This window comes from Heptranchias perlo, chromosome 24, assembly GCF_035084215.1.
Source record: "Heptranchias perlo isolate sHepPer1 chromosome 24, sHepPer1.hap1, whole genome shotgun sequence".
In the NCBI taxonomy this organism is placed as follows: Eukaryota; Metazoa; Chordata; class Chondrichthyes; order Hexanchiformes; family Hexanchidae; genus Heptranchias; species Heptranchias perlo.
In genome coordinates, this window is record NC_090348.1 from 17569917 (window position 1) to 17591711 (window position 21795).

Consider the following 21795-nt stretch of genomic DNA (forward strand, 5'->3'; position numbering starts at 1 on the left):
CCAGCTTCAATTTTTAGGCTTGTGGCATTCAGGATGGAGCCTACAATAGTGTTTGTGTCTCAATTGGTCTGACTTTTAGAACTGAAATAGATTTTGAAGTTTTGATTATTTGTTCAAATGGGTGTAGGATTCGTCTGATTTATGTGTCAATCTTGCATTCTCCTTGTATTGTAAATACTGTAAGAGATAACTCAAGTGCTGTTAGAAAAGATATTTAGCAGCCTGATTGCAGTATCTTTTGCATTAAATTTCCTAGAATTTCTAACGCTGTATTCAGTTTGGCTGAGCTGAGCAGCTATTTTAATTTCCGAACCGACCATTGATTTGATTTGTCATAAATATCACACTTAAGGCACCTTTTAGGAGTATTTAAAAGTGACAGATTTCAAGACCAGTGCTATATTTTTCCATTTCTAATTAACCTTCCAATGCAGTGGAATTAAAGAATACAATTGTTTGATGTGTCGAGCAGAAAAATTAATGAAATATTTTGAATGTGTATTTGTTGTTTTCTGAGGTGCTCCATCTGATCTTTATTTTAATTAATTGTGTATTTTATTTTGAAGATATGCTGAAGATCACAAACCTGAGGATAAAGTTTACTAAGCTCCATACTCTGGGTGACAATTTGCTAGACTCACGAGTGGAAATCAAAGAAAAATATTACTATGCTATCTATGATATGGTAGTTCGTGGCAACTGTTTCTGCTACGGACACGCTAGTGAGTGCGCTCCTGTTCTTGATTCTGATGATCAAGATGTGGAAGGGATGGTGAGTACAAAAGTGATTTGCAGTCCCTTTGTCCTTCCTGAAGTAAACAAAAACCGTTGTTCCACATTATTAAATAATTTTCACTGCCACTGGCTTCTACATTCAATGTTACTGCAATAAAATATAATATATTTGTGTGATATAATATGGACTTGAAACGACATCTACAGAATGTGGAAAGTTGCAAATTTAGTTTCAAGTCTTGAATTGAGAATGTGGCCTACTGCACAGTGAAGTTCGCTGCTGCTTCCATCAGAGCTTAATTGAACCCAGATGAAATATTTCCCTGACCTGGCTGGCTGTGCTATTTCCTGTTCGGAGTCTTAAGGCAAAACTGAGTTTGAGTTCACAAACTCTCAGCAACTATAGTAGTTTTTCAGTTTCCTGCTACAGGGGTCAGTTTGCAGCCTGGAAAAGTCTGGTTCTCATAGTAAGGCATTATTTTATTCATACCACTTTTAATTCTATTTTTTTTCTTCCCTCGTCCTCTCCTGGGTTACATTCCAGCTGCAGATAAGTGGCAGCTTTAAGCCCTTCACTAATAGCCTCAGATAGGATGTATACGAGAGTGGTCTAGGGAACAACTTCCTCTCATTTCCCTCTCAGTGCCTCTGATTCCTAGTTCCCAGCTGTTTTGTGGCTGAGATCATTAATTCAGTGGTGACTCAGAGTAGGATTCTTATGTCCCACTGCTATTCGGTATAGTGCTTTAGTGGCCTTGTGTGCTGTGCCACCATATTATTTGAAAGCCCTTTGCTGATAAATTGAGTACAATTTGATCTGTGCAGACATTTGTTTTGGTGTTTAATATTACTGAGCTTCTCTAATAAATATATAATTCAGTTTTCAGGCAAAACACTTGATCGAAGTGTAGGAATGCTTATAAAAGCTTAATATCCAACTTCATTCAATCCATGATATTGCAGATGCTTTTGTTTTAGAACAAGTACAAAAACAATTTTTTACATTTTAGAAATTGGCTCTGGGAAAAAAATGAAGAAGTTAACCCCTCCCTGCCAAATATTCCTCTAGTGTGCAGTTGATTAATGGCATCCCAAACAGTACAAGCGCATACTATTTCTAATACATTGCAGTTTATCTTTGAATCCTTTTGAGAATTTTGTTCCAGGAAGAATTGAGCCTAACTTAGTATACAGTGGGTGCAGGCCCAAAAGGGGGTAATCCGAGGGGATGGAAAAGAAGGAAGTATTCTCATTTTCCCCAGTGTGTGTATGTTACAGCATGTGCTTTCAATCAAAATTCCTGTTCTACACGCACATTTTACGGGGGTTAGGAGTTTGATTTTGAAATAAACAGAGGATTTTTAAAACCAAGCAATTTAATACTTGCAGCGCTCCAGTTATGAGAGTCACAAGAATTTTGAAGCGTTTGTCACTCAAACTGTTCTTGTGCCTATCATTACACTTTTTAAGAATTCTAATAAATGAACATTATTGGGTCCATGGTGAACTGGTGTTAAAATCAAATGAAAGTAAATGTGCAAGCATTGTTGACAATTTTTCTGTGGTGCAAAAAAATCATTAAAATAACAGTTCATCAGGCAACCAAATAACGTTTGAAGAATTGTTTTCCAGGTACATGGTCGGTGTGTATGTCGACACAACACCAAAGGTTTAAACTGTGAGCAATGCCAGGATTTCCACCATGATCTGCCTTGGAAGCCTGCTGAAGGACGCAACAGCAATACATGCCAAAGTGGGTTTCAAATCAAAATATTTAAAACTTGATAACAATGAATATCTTCATTTTTGGGCTTACTTTCTGCATGCAACCTATGTTTGTAGTTTTATCTTTACAATACAAAATGGGCATGATTTCCCACAAGTTCAGCAAGTTTATCCATTTGAGTACAGACCAAAAAGGCCTTGGCTTCACTCACTGGTCTGTGCTGAGTTCATCATCCTCAGCTATAATCACCTACCACCTACTGAGGGAAGAATCAGACATGCTTCGTGTTGTGGTTCAGGCTTTCTTCCCAACTGTTAAATGTTCACAGCAAATGCAGGTTGCATAGGCAGACAGACCCACATCCCTTATAATCCAAACCATGCACCCATTTGCATGCCATGAACTAGAATAATATGCTTGACTATTGCCCTTTTTACCATGTTATTTCACACCAGAGGTTGTACTGCTGCCCACCCTTCATTTCTTTGCACTCTGCTTGATGGAAAAAAATCACAGTCAGATCATTTTATCAGTGTCTTAATGATAAAACAAGTTTTTTTATGTTACAAGATTTATAATTACAGAGAACCAAAAGCAATACTGCAAATAATGCTTGACTTGTGCAATATTTAAAACTGTCTTGAGCATAGTGATGTGTTCAAACTTAAGGACTTAATGTTTTAACTGAGACTTCAATGAATATAACGCAGTTGCTTTTTTTATTCATGAAGTCTCATCTCTCCACCATTACGTTGAAACCGGGAGACTGCAGAATAGGGAAATCTAGCAGCATTTGTACTACAACAAGTAGGTTTTTGACACCCAAATCAAAGCAATCCTCTCTCATAGGCATGTAACACGTTATTAATCAATTTAACCTTTTAGGTGGATAGCGTATGCTTCAGTTGCTTTTGACACCTAACATTTCAAATCAAATTGAATGACTGCCCAAAAAAAAGATAGCTATAAGACTGCAACCTCACATGCATTAACATCTCAAGCATGAGAAAGTTTATATTAACTCGTAAGTCTGGGCAATTGGCTAGACACCCTATCCCCTCTGAAACCCATAGCTATCTCTAAATAGATTTGTATATTGTCTCGCTTTCCTCAAAGACAAAAGAATTGTTTCAGAAAGCAGCTAACAGAGTTCTTTTTAAATTTATAATGGTCTCGTTAAAATTTCCTATGAATAAGATGAGATTTTGGAGTTTGAAGCAAAATGGTGCAATGCTTTTGTCACATATAGTTCCTGCTCCCAATTGCTATCCAGCAACCACTGCTAGAAGCATGCTTATAAGGACTGCATTGGACCTGGATCTCTTGCAGTCATATATCTTGCTGACATATGCTGTTGAGGCTCACAAATGAATAATGGCTATTTGGGTGACATACCAGAGCATGGCTGGTGCCTCTTGCAATAGTACCCTAGCAAGAAAATTGAAAATGAATACACTGCACTATGGGCAACAGTTATATTTTATGAGGATAAGAATTCAGGAAAGTTGAGCTGTTTGTACAGCAGGAAAGTCCACATATAGGTTTGGATGTCGAAGGTCATTCAATCTTTTTTGATCTCACCCTTCCACAATATCGTCCCTATTGTCTTCCAGTTGCAGAATCCAGCTGTTTCTTAAATGCATTCAGTGTCCTAGCCAGAGCCACCCATCCTCTGTAAAACCTCTGCTTTATTCTGAATTGATTATGAAAGAGCACTGAAATCTACCAAAATCTGTTACTAAGTCTTAATACAATCTTGACATCATCTTGACTTGTAATGTCAGAAAAGAGATCAAGTTGCAGATTTTTACATAGTATGGACATACTATGTGGTGGTGTCCATATATTAAAATAATCAAACTGTCCATTATTTTAGTGGTAGGAAGGAGGAAAATGGCACTCATTTGGTTAGTAATTAACCTCATGTATTTTGTTAAAAAATCTACATCTGTTTTTTTCTGGTTGTCAAGCACTGGGTAGTACAACAGCAACTCGCATTTATATAGTGCCTTTAATGAAGTAAAACATCCCAAGGCACTTCACAGGAGCGTAATCAGACAAAAACATTTTTTAAACTCACTTGTAAACCTGCAGGGGCTGGTACGGTTTGTATAGCCGGAATGTAATGCCCTTCTTCAGAAAATCTGTTTACAGAAATTAGCTGCCAGAAACAAGCATTTGGATGGTTGGGGGCATTTGTCCTTTACATGTGCATTTGAATTTTGTGTGTTTTTAAATATGATTCTAATTCATATCTTGAACTAGTAACATTGGGTACCTTAAATTTGTGTTTTCTATATGTTGAATTTCAGGGTGTAGCTGCAATGGACATGCTAATAAATGTCACTTTGACATGGCTGTATATATGGCATCTGGTAATGTCAGTGGTGGTGTTTGTGATGGCTGTCAGAATAATACAATGGGCCACCACTGCGAACAATGCAAACCTTTCTACTACCAGCATCCTGAACGAAATATTCGTGCCAGTGACATTTGTGAACGTAAGTACTGTTATTTGATACACAGAGATGTGTGAAAGAAGTGAATGACGCTGATCCATTCTTTGATCCTTTTTTTGGGACTTCAAGGGCCTGATTTTAGCAGGCCTGCGGGTTTCCGGCGGGTTGGGTTTCGGGTGCGTGGCCTCCGCGCCCGGTGAAATTAGTGGGTTGCCCGTGCGATCGTAGCAGGCAACACACTAATAGGAATCAATTACCTGCTCCGCCGGGCTCCGCGCTGCTGGTCTGCGCGTCGGGCGGGCTGCGCATGCGCAGTACGATCTGTCAGCTGGAGGCTCTCTAGTTAAAGGGGCTGTCCTCCACTGACAGATGCTGCAACCAATGGAACAAATTACAGCATGGAGCAGCCCAGGGGGAAGGCTGCTCCCAGTTTAATAATGCCTCACCCCAGGTATCATCAGATGGGGTGAGGAGGAAGGGGAGGACAGAGATCTTCCACCCGGCGGGCGGGAGGAAGCGGCCTGCCTCTGCCACCAAGAAGGCCTGGCTCGAGGTGGCAGAGGGGGTCACCTGCGCCACCAACATATCGCCCACCTGCATACAGTGCAGGAGGCGCTGCAATGACCGCAGTAGGTCAGCCACAGTGAGAACATGAAGTCTTTCCCCTACACTGCGTCTGCCACAACACTGCCCCCACCCCACATCTCCTTTGGCACCGCCAACACTACTCTGTCACATCACCCCTCATACCCACTCAAACCCCATCCTCATCTTACCTGCACCTACTCACCTCGCCAGTACTCACCCCGCCACTAACACCCAACCCAATCCTCATACAATCTCATGGCTCTATCCCATACTCACCCTCTCGTGCATCTCCCTCACGGCCAGCCTCACTCAACCTGCCACCACCTGTGCTGCAGCCACAGGGCATGCATCGCATATGTGCAGTAGGCAGCGTATGGTAAACGTGTCGTGAGCATGAAGGGGATGCACAAGGGTGTCTGAGGGTTTGCCATGGGTGTTACCGATATTGAATTTCAGAGCAACAAACATCACACATTATATTGGCACCACCACTGCCATGTCTCCGCGAATCCTGTCTGTTGTGTCCAATAATGCCCGCTCCTGGGTATCACTATGAGGAGCCACCACTGATGCCACCCATTGTGTTACTGCAGAGTAGGTGCAGGTGTATTTGCAGGGCTGTTCCGCGCAGACGACTGAGAGACATCGACGGTGTACCCGGCTGCACCCTGGAAGGATGCGGTGGAGAAGTTGTGGAGGGCAGTGGTGACTTTGGCAGCGACAGGTAAGCAGATGGTGCTGGGGCCAGCCAGGAGCAGCTCGGCATGAAAGAGCCTGCAGATCTCCACAACTACATGTCGAGTGAATCTGCGCCTCCGTGTGCACTGCTGCTCGGAGAGGTCCGGGGAGCTGCGCCTCGGTCTGTGGACCCTGTGGCGAGGGTAGTGCCCTCTGCGACGCGTCTCTCTCTGCGGTAGCCCTCCCTCCTGCTGTATAGGTGGATGTGCCACAGCACTCTGTTGTGGAGCTCCACGTGTCAGAGGTGGACGGCGTGGATGGTGAGGCTGGTGATGTTGTTCGCCCTCCGAGGGGTCATGACTGCAGCTACGGCGGCCCCCATCCGCAATATGTACATCTGAGGGGGTCCGCAAGGTAGGCACATGTCTCCGGACCCCGGGGTAAGTGTGCAGGTTGGTCACTTTGACCGTCCGGAGGGGGGTGGTGGAGGCCACACTTTGTCCCAAGTGACAGAGCGGCCTCCTGCAATGGGTGAGGGTCTCCCCCACCCCCCCCCCCCCCCCCCACACCTGTCAAATGGACCTTTGCAGCTGCCACAGGCTGACGGCTGCAACATGTCCAGTTCAACTCGGACTGTTTCCCCCAGTGTGTGAAACAGTCCCATGTTTCCCCAAAATCACACAGTCCCTTAATCAGGTCAGTTAATGACCTGAACAAGCAAAATAAATAACCTCAAGTGGCATCCCGCTGGCTTTAATTGCCTGCGGGATTCCCACCAGCGGGGGCCACGCACGCACCCCCGCACGTCATCGGGGAACCCGGAAGTGGGCGGGATCGTGGCGCGATCCGGTCACATGACTGGATATCGGGATTTCCGGGGCCCCCCCCGCTGGAAACCCACAGGAAACCCAACGGTAAAATCGAGCCCCAAGTGTTTGAAATGGAACGTGTGCTTTGCGGTGGTTCTTTTCTTCATACAGCATCCCAACAAATCCAACTAAATCAAATGTGTATTTTTAAAACACTTTTTACATATCTATTTTAATCTTTTGGAATCATGAGAGTTTGTTCTGTTACCCACCTAAACAAAATTCCTGATATTCAATGTTTTTGCACTAAAGAAATTTTAATTGTCCAGTAATTTGAATTAAATGATTTTGAATTAAGAGTAGACTATGTATAAAAATTAGTTTTCATTGTGATACAACTAAATACATTCAGATTTCATTGTAGTTAGATCAATAATGTTTCTGATAATTCATAGATAAAAATGTAAACCTGAATCAAGCGTGTTTGAAGTTTATTTATTGTCTTTGACTCAAATTCATTCTTGTGAAGCGTGTCCGAGGTAAAAATGTACTTTAAGCAAGAAAGTGAATAAATTGAAAGGACTTGTTTAGATGAATAAACCTTCAACACAATTTGCTGTGTCTTCAATGTATAATTACTTTAATCTTCTGTTAATGTAGCTTGTAACTGTGACCCTGCTGGATCATTAAATGGTGGAATCTGTGACAGCTACACTGACTTGACGACTAATCTCATTGCGGGACAATGTCGCTGTAAGCGAAATGTTGAGGGTGAGCGCTGTGATCTGTGCAAAGAAGGTTTCTTTGGACTAAGTGCAGATGACCCAGTGGGATGTCAGCGTAAGTGGATGACTTTTTGAAAAATTGACCTTTTTTTTTCCCTCCTTGTATAATTTAGTTTGCATGTTTTTCTAAATTTTAATCTTCCTTCTCCGCTCGCCACCCCCTGTCCCGCTCTCGATTGCACTATTGCAGAAATTCACCTCAATAATATAAACGTTTCAGTGCAGGATTGGGTTGTGTGAAAATGAATCTACATAGAGCTGTCTATCAGTAAAAAGTGATGCCACTGCAATGTCTTAATTGGATTTTTAACGGATTTAGTCAGACCTTTGCAGGCAGGTTTCTAATGTAACTTCAGTGGCTGCTCAGCAGACCCTGGATTGCTTTAGAGAAATTTTGCACTGGTGCAAATGTGAATATTAAAAGAACCCCTACCGGAGCCATTTTTAGTGCAACCAATGTAACTGCCACAAAATCAATATTTTAAAAGCAAAAATCTGCAGATACTGAAAATGCTGGAAACACTCAGCACGTCAGGCAACATTTGTGGATGGGACAGAGTACGTCAACATTTCAAGAGTGGACCCTTTGTCAAAAAAAATATTTTAAAGTTAGCTTGCAAGCAGAGAAAGAGCCCAAACATTTAATGCCATAAAAGCACTCTTGTTCTAGTCAAGTACTAACTGAAAATCAAATCTATTTTTTGATTGCTTTGAGTCTTACAAGCATCCTCCTCATATTTTGTTTATTGATGACGTCCAGATCCACTTATCAGAAATTTTCTCAGCATTCTCCAGATGTCACGTTTACTTCCATTTTGTTGCTGTCTTTTCTCTATTTTCTTGAGAAAGTTAGTAAGGGAAAACGAGGAAGGATCAGGGCTGCTGCAAGAATAGATAGAGCAGCAAAAATCAAAATAAAACGCTTTAGTGAAATTAAATTAGTTTTCAGGCCTGGGAAACGCTGGGTGGGATTTTCAATTTTAGCTGAAAATGACCACGCAGTTGGCATTGTATCTGTGGTGCCTGCCCAAGGCCACAGTCGGGGGACCCAAACCATTATTTTCAGGTTCAGGCTTGATTTTAATATTGCCATCAAGCTACAGGTACTAAGTGGATGCTCCACTGCAGCTCACCGGTTTCGGCAAGTAGGGCTTGTCGAGGGGGAGGGGGTAGATGATTGGCCAGCTGTGGGTTGGAAGATTTTTGTGGTTCCAGGAGAAGAATGCATGTTGCCCCGGCCCCACAAATGGGTGTCCAAGATGCCCACCAGATCTTCCTTTGCCAGGCACTCATTCTACTGTTGAGACGCAAGCAGCCAGCAGTTGAAAATCCGCCCCCCCCACTACATAATTTTATTACAAGTACTTTTGTTCTAAAATGAAGAAAGTTGCTGAGTTTTTTTTTTATTTGGCCACTTAGCGTGTACCTGTAACCATTTGGGAACTCATCCAGGAGGAGCTCCATGTGATGATGTAACAGGAAATTGCTTCTGTAAACGGCTGGTGGCAGGAAGGGACTGTGATCAGTGTCTGGTAAGAAAACCGCAGAAAAAGAAAAGCATTGCAAGTTTTTTGTAAAGTTTCTACGAGTTGAAGATAATTATTTGGAAGTGCACACAAATGGCTTTAACATCTAGAGAAATAATTTCTGTTTGGAATAGCATTAAATTGCTGAACAAGATTTGAAAGGTGAACTCAATTGCAATGATTGTAATAAATGGTAGTTATTAATTCCATTTTTTGCTTTCTCCTGCTGTTCAATTTGCATATTCCCAGACTACAGGCTATTTCCTGGATGAGAGGATGAGCATGAACTCTGTTCCTAGACCCCTCAATTGACCACTATTGACACGTTCAAATTAATAACGTGTAGAATTTTTCCCCTGAATGTTAACTTTCACTTTTCTTGTTTGGCTATGCTGAGTAAAGTTAGTGTGGAGAAAAAAAATGGTGTAACATAGGGTATGAAGGAGTATGACATCAAGTGGTTTGTATTACAGGTTTTTTTTGCTTGTGATACTGAGACTGTTGGAAGAATACAAAAAATGATTCCAATCTGAATTGTTACTGATTGTTAATAGTATTAATAGCAATAAGGCCCACCAAATGCTGCCAGCATCTTCTCAACCATGTAGATATCTTGCCAGTTGAGCTGGTATTTACTCCTAAACTTGAAGGATGCGCTTTTTTTTCCCCCTCTTCCCCTACCCCCTTTACAAACATATTACATAAAACCTAATGTTAGAAACAGTACATTCAAAGAAATACAATTCAGTATTCTATCTTCAAGACATTGCGTCTTGTATTTAACAAAAGTAATTACGCTTTATTAGTGCACATCAAACCTAAGAGGATCTGTTTACCCCCGCAATGAAGCAGAGCAATAGACGTGATGGTGCGCATGCTAAGTATCTATCTCATTATGTTTTTGCTCTCTTACTCTATACAATTTTTTTTGCTACTGGTGTCTTCGAACATTTCTGTAGGTGAGCCCTCACTCCCTGTTCCCTAGGGATAACTTTCGCTTGCCAAGATATCTGGGTAGATTTGTAGTATGCCAAACAATCAAACGGAGAACCCTCTTTTTTTCATAGTCCATAGAAGGTATCTGGCCTCAAGACAGATTTTCCAATTTTGACCAGCCAGGCTGAGAAATACTTTCCAGAAAATGACGACTACTTAATTTATTTAAAAGTTGGCACCTAGTTGAACAAATCTGATAAGATATTGGTATTTGAAGTGTCAAGCCAGACACCTGGCTGAGACAAGACAACGTAAATCTGTAACTTTTGTATCAAAATAAAATAGGGCATGTTTTTCTTTGAGCAAACACATGGGGCTCGATGTCTGCGGGTTTCCGGCGGGTTGGGTTTCGGGAGCGTGGTCAACACGCTCGGTGAAATTAGTGGGTTGCCCGCGCGATCGTAGCAGGCAACACACTAATAGGAATCAATTACCTGCTCCTCCGGGGTCCGCGCTGCTGGTCTGCGCGTCGGGCGGGCTGCGCATGCGCAGTACGATCTGTCAGCTGGAGGCGCTCTATTTAAAGGGGCAGTCCTCCACTGACAGATGCTGCAACCAATGGAACAAATTACAGCATGGAGCAGCCCAGGGGGAAGGCTGCTCCCAGTTTAATGATGCCTCACCCCAGGTATCATCAGATGGGGTGAGGAGGAGATCTTCCACCCGGCGGGCGGGTGGAAGAGGCCAGCCTCTGCCACCAAGAAGGCCTGGCTCGAAGTGGCAGAGGGGGTCACCTGCGCAACCAACATATCGCCCACCTGCATACAGTGCAGGAGGCGCTGCAATGACCGCAGTAGGTCAGCCACAGTGAGAACACGAAGTCTTTCCCCAACACTCCATCTGCCACAACATTGCCCCAACCCCACATCTCCTTCGGCACCGCCAACACTACTCTGTCACATCACCCCTCATACCCACTCAAACCCCATCCTCATCTTACCTCCACCTACTCACCTCGCCAGTACTCATCCTGCCACTAACACGCGACCCAATCCTCATACAATCTCATGGCTCTATCCCATACTCACCCTCTCGTGCATCTCCCTCACGGCCAGCCTCACTCAACCTGCCCCCCACCTGTGCTGCAGCGACAGGGCATGCATCACATATGTGCAGTAGGCAGCGTAAGGCAAATGTTTCGTGAGCATGAAGGGGGTGCACAAGGGTGTCGGAGGGTTTGCCATGGGTGTTACCTATATTGAATTTCAGAGCAACAAACAGCACACATTATATTGGCTCCACCACTGCCATGTCTCCGCGAATCCTGTCTGTTGTGTCCAATAATGCCCGCTCCTGGGTATCACTATGAGGACCCACCACTGATGCCACCCATCGTGTTACTGCAGAGTAGGTGCAGGTGTATTTGCAGGGATCTTCCGCGCAGACGACCGAGAGACATCGGCGGTGTAGCCGGCTGCACCCTGGAAGGATGCGGAGGAGAAGTTGTGGAGGGCAGTGGTGACTTTGACAGCGACAGGTAAGCAGTTGGTGCTGGGGCCAGCCAGGAGCAGCTCGGCATGAAAGAGCCTGCAGATCTCCACGACTACATGTCGAGCGAATCTGCGCCTCTGTGTGCACTGCTGCTCGGAGAGGTCCGGGGAGCTGCGCCTCGGTCTGTGGACCCTGTGGCGAGGGTAGTGCCCTCTGCGATGCGTCTCTCTCTGCGGTAGCCCTCCCTCCTGCTGTGCAGGTGGGCGTGCAACAACACCGTGTTGGGGGGCTCCACGTCTCTGCGGCGGACGGCGTGGACTGCGAGGCTGCTGGGGCTGGTCATGCTGTTCGTCCTCCGAGGGTGTCCACCCATCTGGCAGGTGTTGGTCTGAGGGGTTGTGCAGGGTAGGTGGGTGGTTCCTCGGACTGGGGCTGCTGTTTCGTGTCGGTCTGTCCTCTGGCTTGGCGGGGGGTGGTGGGGGGCAGGGGTTGCCCTATGTGACGCGGTGGCCTCCTGCGTGGGTGAGGGCTCTCCCCCGTGGAGTGCACCTTGGCACCTGCCACAGGCTGCTGGCTGCAACACGCCTGGTTGGAGGGAGACTGTTTCCCCCAGTGTGTGAAACACTCTGCGATGAAGGTGAAATCCCACACTTCCTCTTTTGACAGCTGATTCAGCTCATTAAATGACCTCAACAAGCAAGGTAAGTACTCTCAAGTGGAACCCCGCTGGCTTTAATTGCCTGCGGGATTCCCACCAGCGGGGGCCACGCACGCAGCCCCGCATGTCATCGGGGAACCCGGAAGTGGTCGGGATCGCGGCGCGATCCGGTCACGTGACCGCATATCGGGATTTTCGGGGCCCCCCCGCTGGAAACCCGCAGGAAACCCGACCCTAAAATCGAGCCCATGATCTTCTCCCATCCCCATGTGTGTGTGATGCAGAACATGGAATAGGACAGCGCCCCAGTGACTTTTCCCAGTTTTGAAGAACTATTCATTTGTAGACAAAGCATGAATTATATTGAAAGAATATGAAAGACCTTACCAAAGTTCGATATTCAGCAATGCTGATTAAAACATAATGTTCTTTTTTAAAATTTGAGATCCTACACAATATTTTAGGTCTGGCAAACATGGCAATGTGATTGTGGATCGCTGGAAACGTCTTTTCTAGTTTGTTCTTTCTGATCTTGTTTTGAGCCCATAAAGTGACATTTTTTATTTACACAGTAATGTGACTTTTATAAAGAACTCTTCTAATGATGTACTGTGCTCCAGTGAATTGGTTACTAAGTTCTACAACATGATATTAGAGCATGGATAATTAATTTCGCTTCATAAGGACTTGAATGTGGTCATGTGATATTGAAACCATAATGGTTTATTGTTTTACAGCCTCAACACTGGGGACTAAGCAATGATCTAGATGGGTGTCGCCCTTGTGACTGTGACCAGGGGGGGTCCTACAACAATGAGTAAGGCTGGCTTCTTAATCATTTACTGTGCTGAAACAAAGTTCACAGTTGATTCATAATCATTTGAACACTCCAATGTTACAACAATTTGAACGAAAGGAGGCAGGCAACTCAATCCAGCAGTGAGCTGCTTCTAAAATTAACTTTTTTGTCTCTGGCTATCTCCTTATCCTGATTGAATGTTAGCTGAAAGAACACTTCCAAATATTCTGCTTACTCAGTAATATATTTGTGACATGCCAATTGTAAGCCTCAATTACTTTCACAATAAATATAATTAGTTTTCTTTGTTCCCCTTTCAGTATTACTCCAGATTTTCTCCTCTCTGTCCTTCTCTGGAGTTGATGACTCCTGCTGTTGTAGTTCTTTGCCTATCAGCAGCCCTCTGGTACTTTGTTCAAATGACCACTTTGTACACAAGCCTAAAAAGTGAATGTCTGTAGGCTATTTGTGTCAGCGTGTGCATTATAACGTTATTTTTTTTGTTTAAAAGTACACTAAGTTTTAACTTTTTAAGAAAAAACCTCGGTCTTCATGCTTTAGTATTTAATGTTGCTAGTGAAGTGTCTGAAAGGGAATTGGGTATGTAAACAGACCATAGCTCCCACTGTACATAGTCAAACTTTCCAGCCAAAACAGGGTAGATCTATCTGCCACAGCCACCAGAAACGTGTACAGAATCTTATTGGTGAATTAACATTTTGTTTAGTTGTGGCGTTGTACATCAATTAACTCCTCTTCGCATTGGCATTTTATGCTGCGTGCATGTATGTTAACTAAAAACTTAACCTCTTTTACTTGAAGGAAAAAATGGATTTGGATGTCATCATAAGTTGTAAAAAGTAGTGCTGTTTTTTTCCCCCTTACAGCTGTTCTGCAGAGACAGGCCAGTGTCCGTGTAAAGGGCATATGGTTGGGCGTCGCTGCAATGAGGTTGAATCTGGGTTTTACTTTATCGCCCTGGATCACTACACATATGAAGCAGAGGAAGCTGACTTAGGTTCTGTAAGTTAGTTTTGAATTTGACCTGATGTGTAGAGGTACTTCTATGATGCTCTTATTTTAAATGTTCGCGATGGCATTCATTCTTTGCAGGGAGTGACTATAGTTCAGCGACAATATCCACAAGATCGCTCTCCAACCTGGACAGGAATTGGATTTGTACGGATCCCTGAAGGAGCATATCTAGAATTCCACATACATGACGTTCCATATTCCATGGAGTATGACATATTGATTCGTTATGAACCACAGGTTAATAATCTTGACTCATGAATTTGGCTACCCTAATAGTCTAATAGAACTGTTAGAAATGTTAAAATGATTGTAATGTGGTTCTTTCTGTTCAGCTGCCAAAGAATTGGGAAGAGGCAAAAATAACGGTGTTGCGCCCTGGTAAAATTCATACCAGCAGTCGATGTGGGAATACAACTCCTGGTGATGACAATCAAGTGTTCTCTCTGCCATCAGGATCAAGGTTAGCTCGAACAAAATACTTCACTGTTTTGCCTGTTAACTGACCTGTTTTAGATTTTATATATTCTTTAAAGAAATTCAAAGAGGGAAAGAGAATAACAGACTTGTAAGTGGCTAAAATTGACTTTTTAACATTAAAAAAAGAATTGTAAATCGCAGATAAACCACCACTGGGCTAACTATATATGTTGGTCAAAATCTTCCTCTAGGTATGTGGTTCTACCTCATCCCGTATGCTTTGAAAAAGGACTAAACTATACTATCCGTTTAGAATTGACAAAGTACTCTTCTGATGATGAAATGGAAACCCCTTATACACTCATAGATTCGGTATGTATAACCAACCGTACGTTATAGAAACAAATAAGATTATCTAAAATTCACTTGTGGGAAAGTTCTGATTAAATCAATGCATTGGCATATCAGGGTTTGAATGTGTTTCTTCTATTTTAATGCTTGCTAGTGTACCATGAATTATGATCACTGCTTCAGGCCATTATGGGTATAATATTTGCTAATGCATGCATATTCTTGGAATTAAGGGCTAGATTTTACAACTTGCACTCCTCAGTCACAGTTTTTCACTTTAGAGTTTATATCAGAAATTCAGGTGTAGAGGTCAGCATGTCTCACGTGATTTTCTGTCCATTGCAGAGTGATGATGCGTAAAATTAGCTCAAAGTCAACTTCTAACTGCATAAAGTATAAGATTGTTTGGTTTTTTCAAAAAAAATGGATCTTGAAAATTGAGCTGATTGTAAATTAAATATTTTTCCAGCTTGTACTCATGCCCCACTGCAAGTCACTGGATATATTCTCTGTAGGAGAATCGAGTGAAATTGTCACAAATAGCGTCTGGGAAACCTTCCAACGGTATCGCTGCTTGGAGAACAGTCAGAGCGTAACTAAGACTCCAATGACCGATGTCTGCAGAGGGATACTGTCTAGTATTTCTTCTATAATCCATGAAGGAGCTTTGCGTATGTCTATCTAATTTTTTTTTCAATTCATTTTTCATGAAGAAAGCAGTTAAGAAATGTAGGCTAATCAGAGCAGCGATAGAATATTGTTTACAGATTAAAAAATGAGACTCCTAATTAGCAGTTGATGGCTATGAAGATGGTTGGATCACAGTTGGAGTACTGTGCCATTTAGGACATACCATTAAAGATGTTTCAACATAGAAATGGTGTAACATAGATTTGCTAGTTTGTTTGCAGAGATGAAAAGATCTAGTTATGTGAGAAAAACTAGGACTATATTCACTAAAACACAGGTTAACGGGGAAGCCTTCAAACTCTTAAAGATTTGAGAGAGTAAGTAGTGAAAGATTTATTTCCACTGGTCAGTAAATCGGTAACAAGGGGGTGTAAACGTAGGATTGGTACTGAATCCATAAAGGGAGAGGTCGTAAGCTTTTTTTCTGTTCAAAGGGTTACTAGAATATACAATGCAGCACTGCAAATTGCTGTTGATAAGTCAGCCCTAGCATAAATAAGGGAATTAGATGATCATTTGAAGAAAAATATATTAGGTTTTTTGCTGAAGATTTTTATTCTGTACTGGTGCACACTGCACAGTAAATGCATGAACATTTTCTGTTATGACTTTACTTTTTAAAAGTAAATCAGTACAGTGAAGGGTCATTGCTTAATTGGAAAGTGAAATTGTCGCATACCCATAAAGTTTTAGTTAGTTCCTTTGGTTCATTTCATAAGATGAAAATTGCCAATGATTTGTGTACTTAACAGGAAGTTAAACATGAGTTGAGGGCTTAGACCAGTTAATCTGACGTTATTCGTGAAGAAATATTCAAATGTTTTAACGGGATGCTATCAATGTTCATCTAAAGAGCATAGTTTAAAAGTTATGGGTCATGACTCTTGAGGAATGCTTTGAGGAGGTATGTAAATTAGTAAATAAGGGATTTTGCTTGGATAGAGCATACTTAGATTTTCAAGTAGCATTTCAAGTTCCACGCCTGAGGCTAAGTAAAAGTGGATTGAAATAATGGGAAGGGAAACAGTGACTGGTAGTTATTCAGAAGCCCATTTTTATCCCTACTCTTCACATTGCTCCTAAAACTGGAAGGAGAGTGTGAAATCTGTTGGGCCATGGGATAGATTTCAGAATCCTCCATTGTCTCCTGGAATCTTGGTTATTTTTGAATCTCCTTGGAGATGGACTCTTCCCAAATTAATCAATCGTAGTGCAGATTGGCGCTGGTTCGTTGCAAGGAGCAGGTTTGATTGAGGATTCTGACTTAAATATGATTTTGGTTTCTCATGAAGGCATCTTTGACTTGAATACTCTGTAACGTGTACTTATTCTCTATCGCTCTAGCCTGCGGCTGTGACCCTCAAGGCTCTCTCAGTTCTGTTTGCGATCCCAGCGGTGGACAGTGCCAATGTCGCTCCAGTGTAGTTGGCCGAAACTGTGACCGATGTGCTCCTGCAACTTACGGTTTTGGACCTAATGGTTGCAGGCGTAAGTACAACTTCCTAAAATGGTGTGATTGGAATTTAATCCTGCTACATTTGAAAAATGCTCTAGAGATCGTTGAAGGGAAATAGTTATTTTATCTTCACCTCTTATTGCAACATCATTATTTATAGTCCTGAAGTGAAAAAGGAGGTACTTTTCAATATCTTTGAAAGCAGGTATTTTTAGACTTCCTTCATGCATAATGTGTTGATGTGAATGAGCTGATATCCTATTTTGGTCTTGGGAAGAGGGCGACCTTCCTAGTGCAGTAAATGAAGTTTGTATTTGCTCTCAAGGTTGCTGCATGGAGCACGCAAGTGCTTGTGAGAATGGGAAAAGAGATTGGTTAAAATATTGGGCTTTTAATTTGCATTCCACGAGGCTGAGGGGTGCAGGTGAATGCTAATAATTTGCTTTGTTGATTTTTTTTGAAGAAACTTCTGAAAACAGAACTGTGGGAGAAAGCTAGTGACAGGACTTCATTAATGTGGTGGCACTGCTGAAAAATTGAATATTTTTCTCACTTGTATTTGTATGTGTGTGTTAAGTGTTCAGCCATTGTTTTCTTTACATCTGACCATATCTGGTCTCAAATGACTTTATTTTGTGTTTAAAGGCTCCATGCACTCCCAATACTTCTGCTGGCTGTCACTTTTTCAATAGGGGGAGGGGGAAAAGATCCATGGCTAAGCCTAATTCTGTTCTAATCCATTATCCACGCGCTCACACTTTTCGGTAGGGGTCACTGGACAGCAGTCAGGAGTGGAAAGCCTGGCTAACTTCTCAATCCTCCACACACAACAAGCTTCTGATTACTCAAAAAATCTACTATCCGTATCCTCTCCCAAACCAGGTCCCATTCTTCCATCCTGTCCTTGCTGATCTACATTAGCTCACAGACCTGCAACACCTCCAATTTAAAATGCTCATCCTAGTGTTTAAATCCCTTTTATGGCCTTACCCATCTCTATCTCTGGACCCTCCTCCAGCCCTACACCTCCCCCAAAACTTTCCATTCTTCCAGCTCTGGCCTCTTGTGCATCCCTCCCTCCTGTTCATTGGCAGCTGTACTTTCAGCCATCTATTCCCCATGCTCTGGAATTCCAGCCCTAAATCCCTTTTGCTTTTCCACCTACCTCTTAGACCAACTTTTGGTCACCTCATCTACTATCTCCTTATATGGCTTGGTGTCCATTTTTGTCTTTTTATGCCTCTCTGAATCCCCTTGGGATGTTCTTCTACATAAACGCAAGTTACTGATTTTTCTCCCCCCATTGTAGTGCTTTAATATTCCAGCGATTGAACCTGGTCCGTAAGGCATAATACCACATAAGGTGGCCTGATGGATTCACCCCCAAAAACATTGAGGGAACTCAGGCATTCATTTTAACTCCAATCTCAAGTAGACTTCCCAAAGATATTTCTTATGCTGCTCTACTCTATTAAAGTAGTGCTTAATTGTGACTTTTAATAACTTAAAGGTTCCTGTGTTCAAAGATATGGGTGATTAACCCCAATATCTCATCAAAGTGATTGACATTTTTATATGCTATTTCTAAATATATATATTTTTAAATTTACTGTAGCTTGTGACTGTCAACCCGAAGGTTCTGTCAATGGATTTTGCCATCATATTACTGGTCAGTGTCAATGTAATGAAGGAGTCTATGGCCGACAGTGTGACCAATGTCAGCCTGGATATTGGGGGTTTCCTAGTTGTCGCCCGTGCCAATGTAATGGACATGCAGATCACTGTGACCTGGAAACTGGTGAATGTTTGAGCTGCAGAGATCATACCAGTGGACATAATTGTGAGAGGTATTGTGTCTTTAATTTTATTGGTGTTCATTGTCCTAGGTGAAATGTCTTTTGAATTGAACAGCTATTGTTAAACTCCTTGTTTCTCTCGTAGCTGTCTGTCGGGTTATTACGGGGACCCCGTACTAGGGTCAGGTGACCACTGTCGCCCATGCCCTTGCCCAGGTGGTCCAGATAGTGGACGGCAGTTTGCCACAAGCTGTTATCAGGATCCTTATTCTCGAAATATCATATGCCTCTGTCACCGTGGATATACAGGTATGTAAAGATGATAAATTGAAGACTGGTTTACTTAAAACTTTATAGTACGTTTATTCCCAGTCTAATTGTTTGAAAACCAAGTGTTTGATAGTATAGGCAGTAATTAAAGTGTTTTGACCGGGAAGTCTGTCTAAAGCTTAAGTAATTGAACGGCACTAAAATGTGCACAAACACACACTCTTTCTGTAAATGGCCATAATCATAGAATTATAGAAATTTTGATACAAAAGGAGACCATATGACCTGTTGTAGCTGTGCTGCCTCCCCGCTGGAGATATATAATTAAAGCAGGCTTTAATATTGACTTTAATAACTTCAGACTTTAAATATAGTTCCCATTTTCTCTCTGTCAGGAAATGCTGGCAGTGTGTGTGTGCCAATGTTTCCAGGGATTTTGGCCGGGGGAGTGGGGGGTAGACAGAATGAGTTGTTGGTTAAGGGGCTTAGTTTAAAGAGACGTAGATACAAGATTAAAATGTAAGAGATTTAACACAGAGAGCAGGACATCATTTTTTTTATATATACAGACAGATGTGAGGGCGTGGAATGTACAACCAGAGTTAATGATTCAAGCAGAAACCATGTCAACTCTTAAGAATTGGTTAGATAGATGGTTGAAGGAAAGGGGGATAAAAAGATATAGGAACAGGGCACATGAGATTAGGAACATTGCTCTTGTGGAGGATTAACATCAACACTGACCGGCCTGCTTCTGTATAGTTTGTAATTCGTACAAGCTGTCATTACTCAAAAGTTTCTTGTTTAAAATGGTTTAATGTTCTATCTGACAGGTGCTAGGTGTGATGAATGTGCATCTGGGTTTTACGGTAACCCTAATGAGACTGGAGGGCTTTGTCAGGAGTGCCAGTGTAGCAACAACATCGATATGACTGATCCAGAATCATGTGACAAGCAGACTGGAGGGTGCCTAAAATGTCTACATCATACAGAGGGTGAAAGCTGCAATCTCTGCAAGCCTGGTTATTATGGCAATGCACTGCAACAGAACTGCATAAGTAAGATATACTGGGCAAGTTTTTAAACTGCACGTGAAATTAAGAATTATGTAATATATATATTTTGCTTTAATTTCTTGGCTGAATTGCTTCATTTTAAAGGGTCCCAATGTGCTCTGTGTTGTCTCGCCTGCTTCTTATCACCTGTTTATATTATGGACCTGTAAAATGTGCCAGTTCTCTTTGTGCTAAATTTGCCCTGTTTATACCACGGGGAAGATTCAGCGACACAGACAACAGTGTGTGTGCAGGAATAGCATATGCACAGTTGTTCAAAAAGTTGCAAATTTGTCATTAAAATATTTGTGCATATTTAATTTGTACAAGATCAGGTTTGCTGCTTTGGCAAAGGCCATGGCCAAATTGAAAATGTAATGTTCTGTATAAAAACCAGCAATCTGGAAATAGCTTTGCTGTAATAGCGAGCTAAGGGCTCAGCCAGCCTGTGGCCAGAATCTAAATAGTGGACCCACTATTTACTTTTGCCGTTGATAACACATTTCCTCTTGAGTGCAGAGCAAAACTATACCTAGTTTTGGTGTTTGTAATATCCCGGCCTTGGTTCACAGGGTTACCTGCAACGCCACTTGTCATTGGAGGCAATCTTGTAAAGTAAACATTGAGTCAGTTTCCCTTCCTATTCTGATCGACAACAATTAGGACAAATTAGCAGGTTTTTTAAATGACAAAATTGAATAAGAATGAAGCTGTTCCTTTTAATTTTAAAAATGCACGATCTGAAAATGTTCTGGAGCCACGACTGAGTATAGAAGTGTCTGTAAATTGCTGTGATTTTATCTTTTTAATCCTCCTTATTGTTTTACCACCTTGATTTCTTTAGTGATATTTTAATTATCCTGGACTAATTAAACTATGAGTTCCCAAAGGGAATAAAGACAGACAATAGATAACTTCCATAAGCTGTTTTTCCCCCCGAGGTCAGATTTGCGAACATTGTTGCACTTTATCACCAGATCAAAATGTTTGTTCCCTCTGGTTTCACAAGCCCCAGGGAAATGAAGGCTTTATGTACATAAACACTCTTGATGATTTTAACATCAGAACAGAATGGTAAAGTAATTAACAAAGGATTCTTGCCCACTAGCAGTTTTGCTTCAATGACTTCCTTGTTGACACTTCTGCAGCACTTAAAGTCAGTTCATTTGTTCTTGTTTGCATTGATCTAACTAGTCAAAATTGTTTGCATTGATCTAACTAGTCAAAATTGTGGAAAATATTAATTGCTGGGCATTTCTTTGCTTCAAGTCATTGAAGATCAGCTAGAGTTCTAATTCTCCAGTGGAAACTAACTTAATTTTTCCGAGTGCTACCCTTTTTCAGCTGTACAGCCAGTGTCTTTCCTGGTAGCTCAGTCACACATCAAGAACCTGAATGGTTGTGCATTGAGCTGAAACCTGATTCCGATTGATCCTAATCTGCTGAGTTTTTCTGGTTTGCTGCCTTCAAGGAGTTGTGCACACCTGTAAACCAGTCTAGGTTCCATATTACAAACTTCATAAAATGCATTGAAT

The 21795-nt window shown here is 42.1% G+C and overlaps 1 protein-coding gene across 1 annotated transcript in view; it reads left to right on the forward strand.

Moving 5' to 3' along the window:
• The window catches only part of lamb1a (laminin, beta 1a), a 70593-nt gene that overhangs the window by 12888 nt on the left and 35910 nt on the right, over positions 1-21795 (forward strand). Inside the window, exons 7-21 of the mRNA XM_068004824.1 lie at positions 567-772; positions 2368-2488; positions 4774-4962; positions 7656-7835; positions 9200-9312; positions 13129-13208; positions 14078-14213; positions 14304-14462; positions 14558-14685; positions 14894-15014; positions 15463-15664; positions 17028-17171; positions 18755-18986; positions 19081-19244; positions 20039-20263. Coding sequence (XP_067860925.1) covers positions 567-772; positions 2368-2488; positions 4774-4962; positions 7656-7835; positions 9200-9312; positions 13129-13208; positions 14078-14213; positions 14304-14462; positions 14558-14685; positions 14894-15014; positions 15463-15664; positions 17028-17171; positions 18755-18986; positions 19081-19244; positions 20039-20263 — 2400 coding nt within the window. The remainder of the gene's footprint in view (positions 1-566; positions 773-2367; positions 2489-4773; positions 4963-7655; positions 7836-9199; positions 9313-13128; positions 13209-14077; positions 14214-14303; positions 14463-14557; positions 14686-14893; positions 15015-15462; positions 15665-17027; positions 17172-18754; positions 18987-19080; positions 19245-20038; positions 20264-21795) is intronic.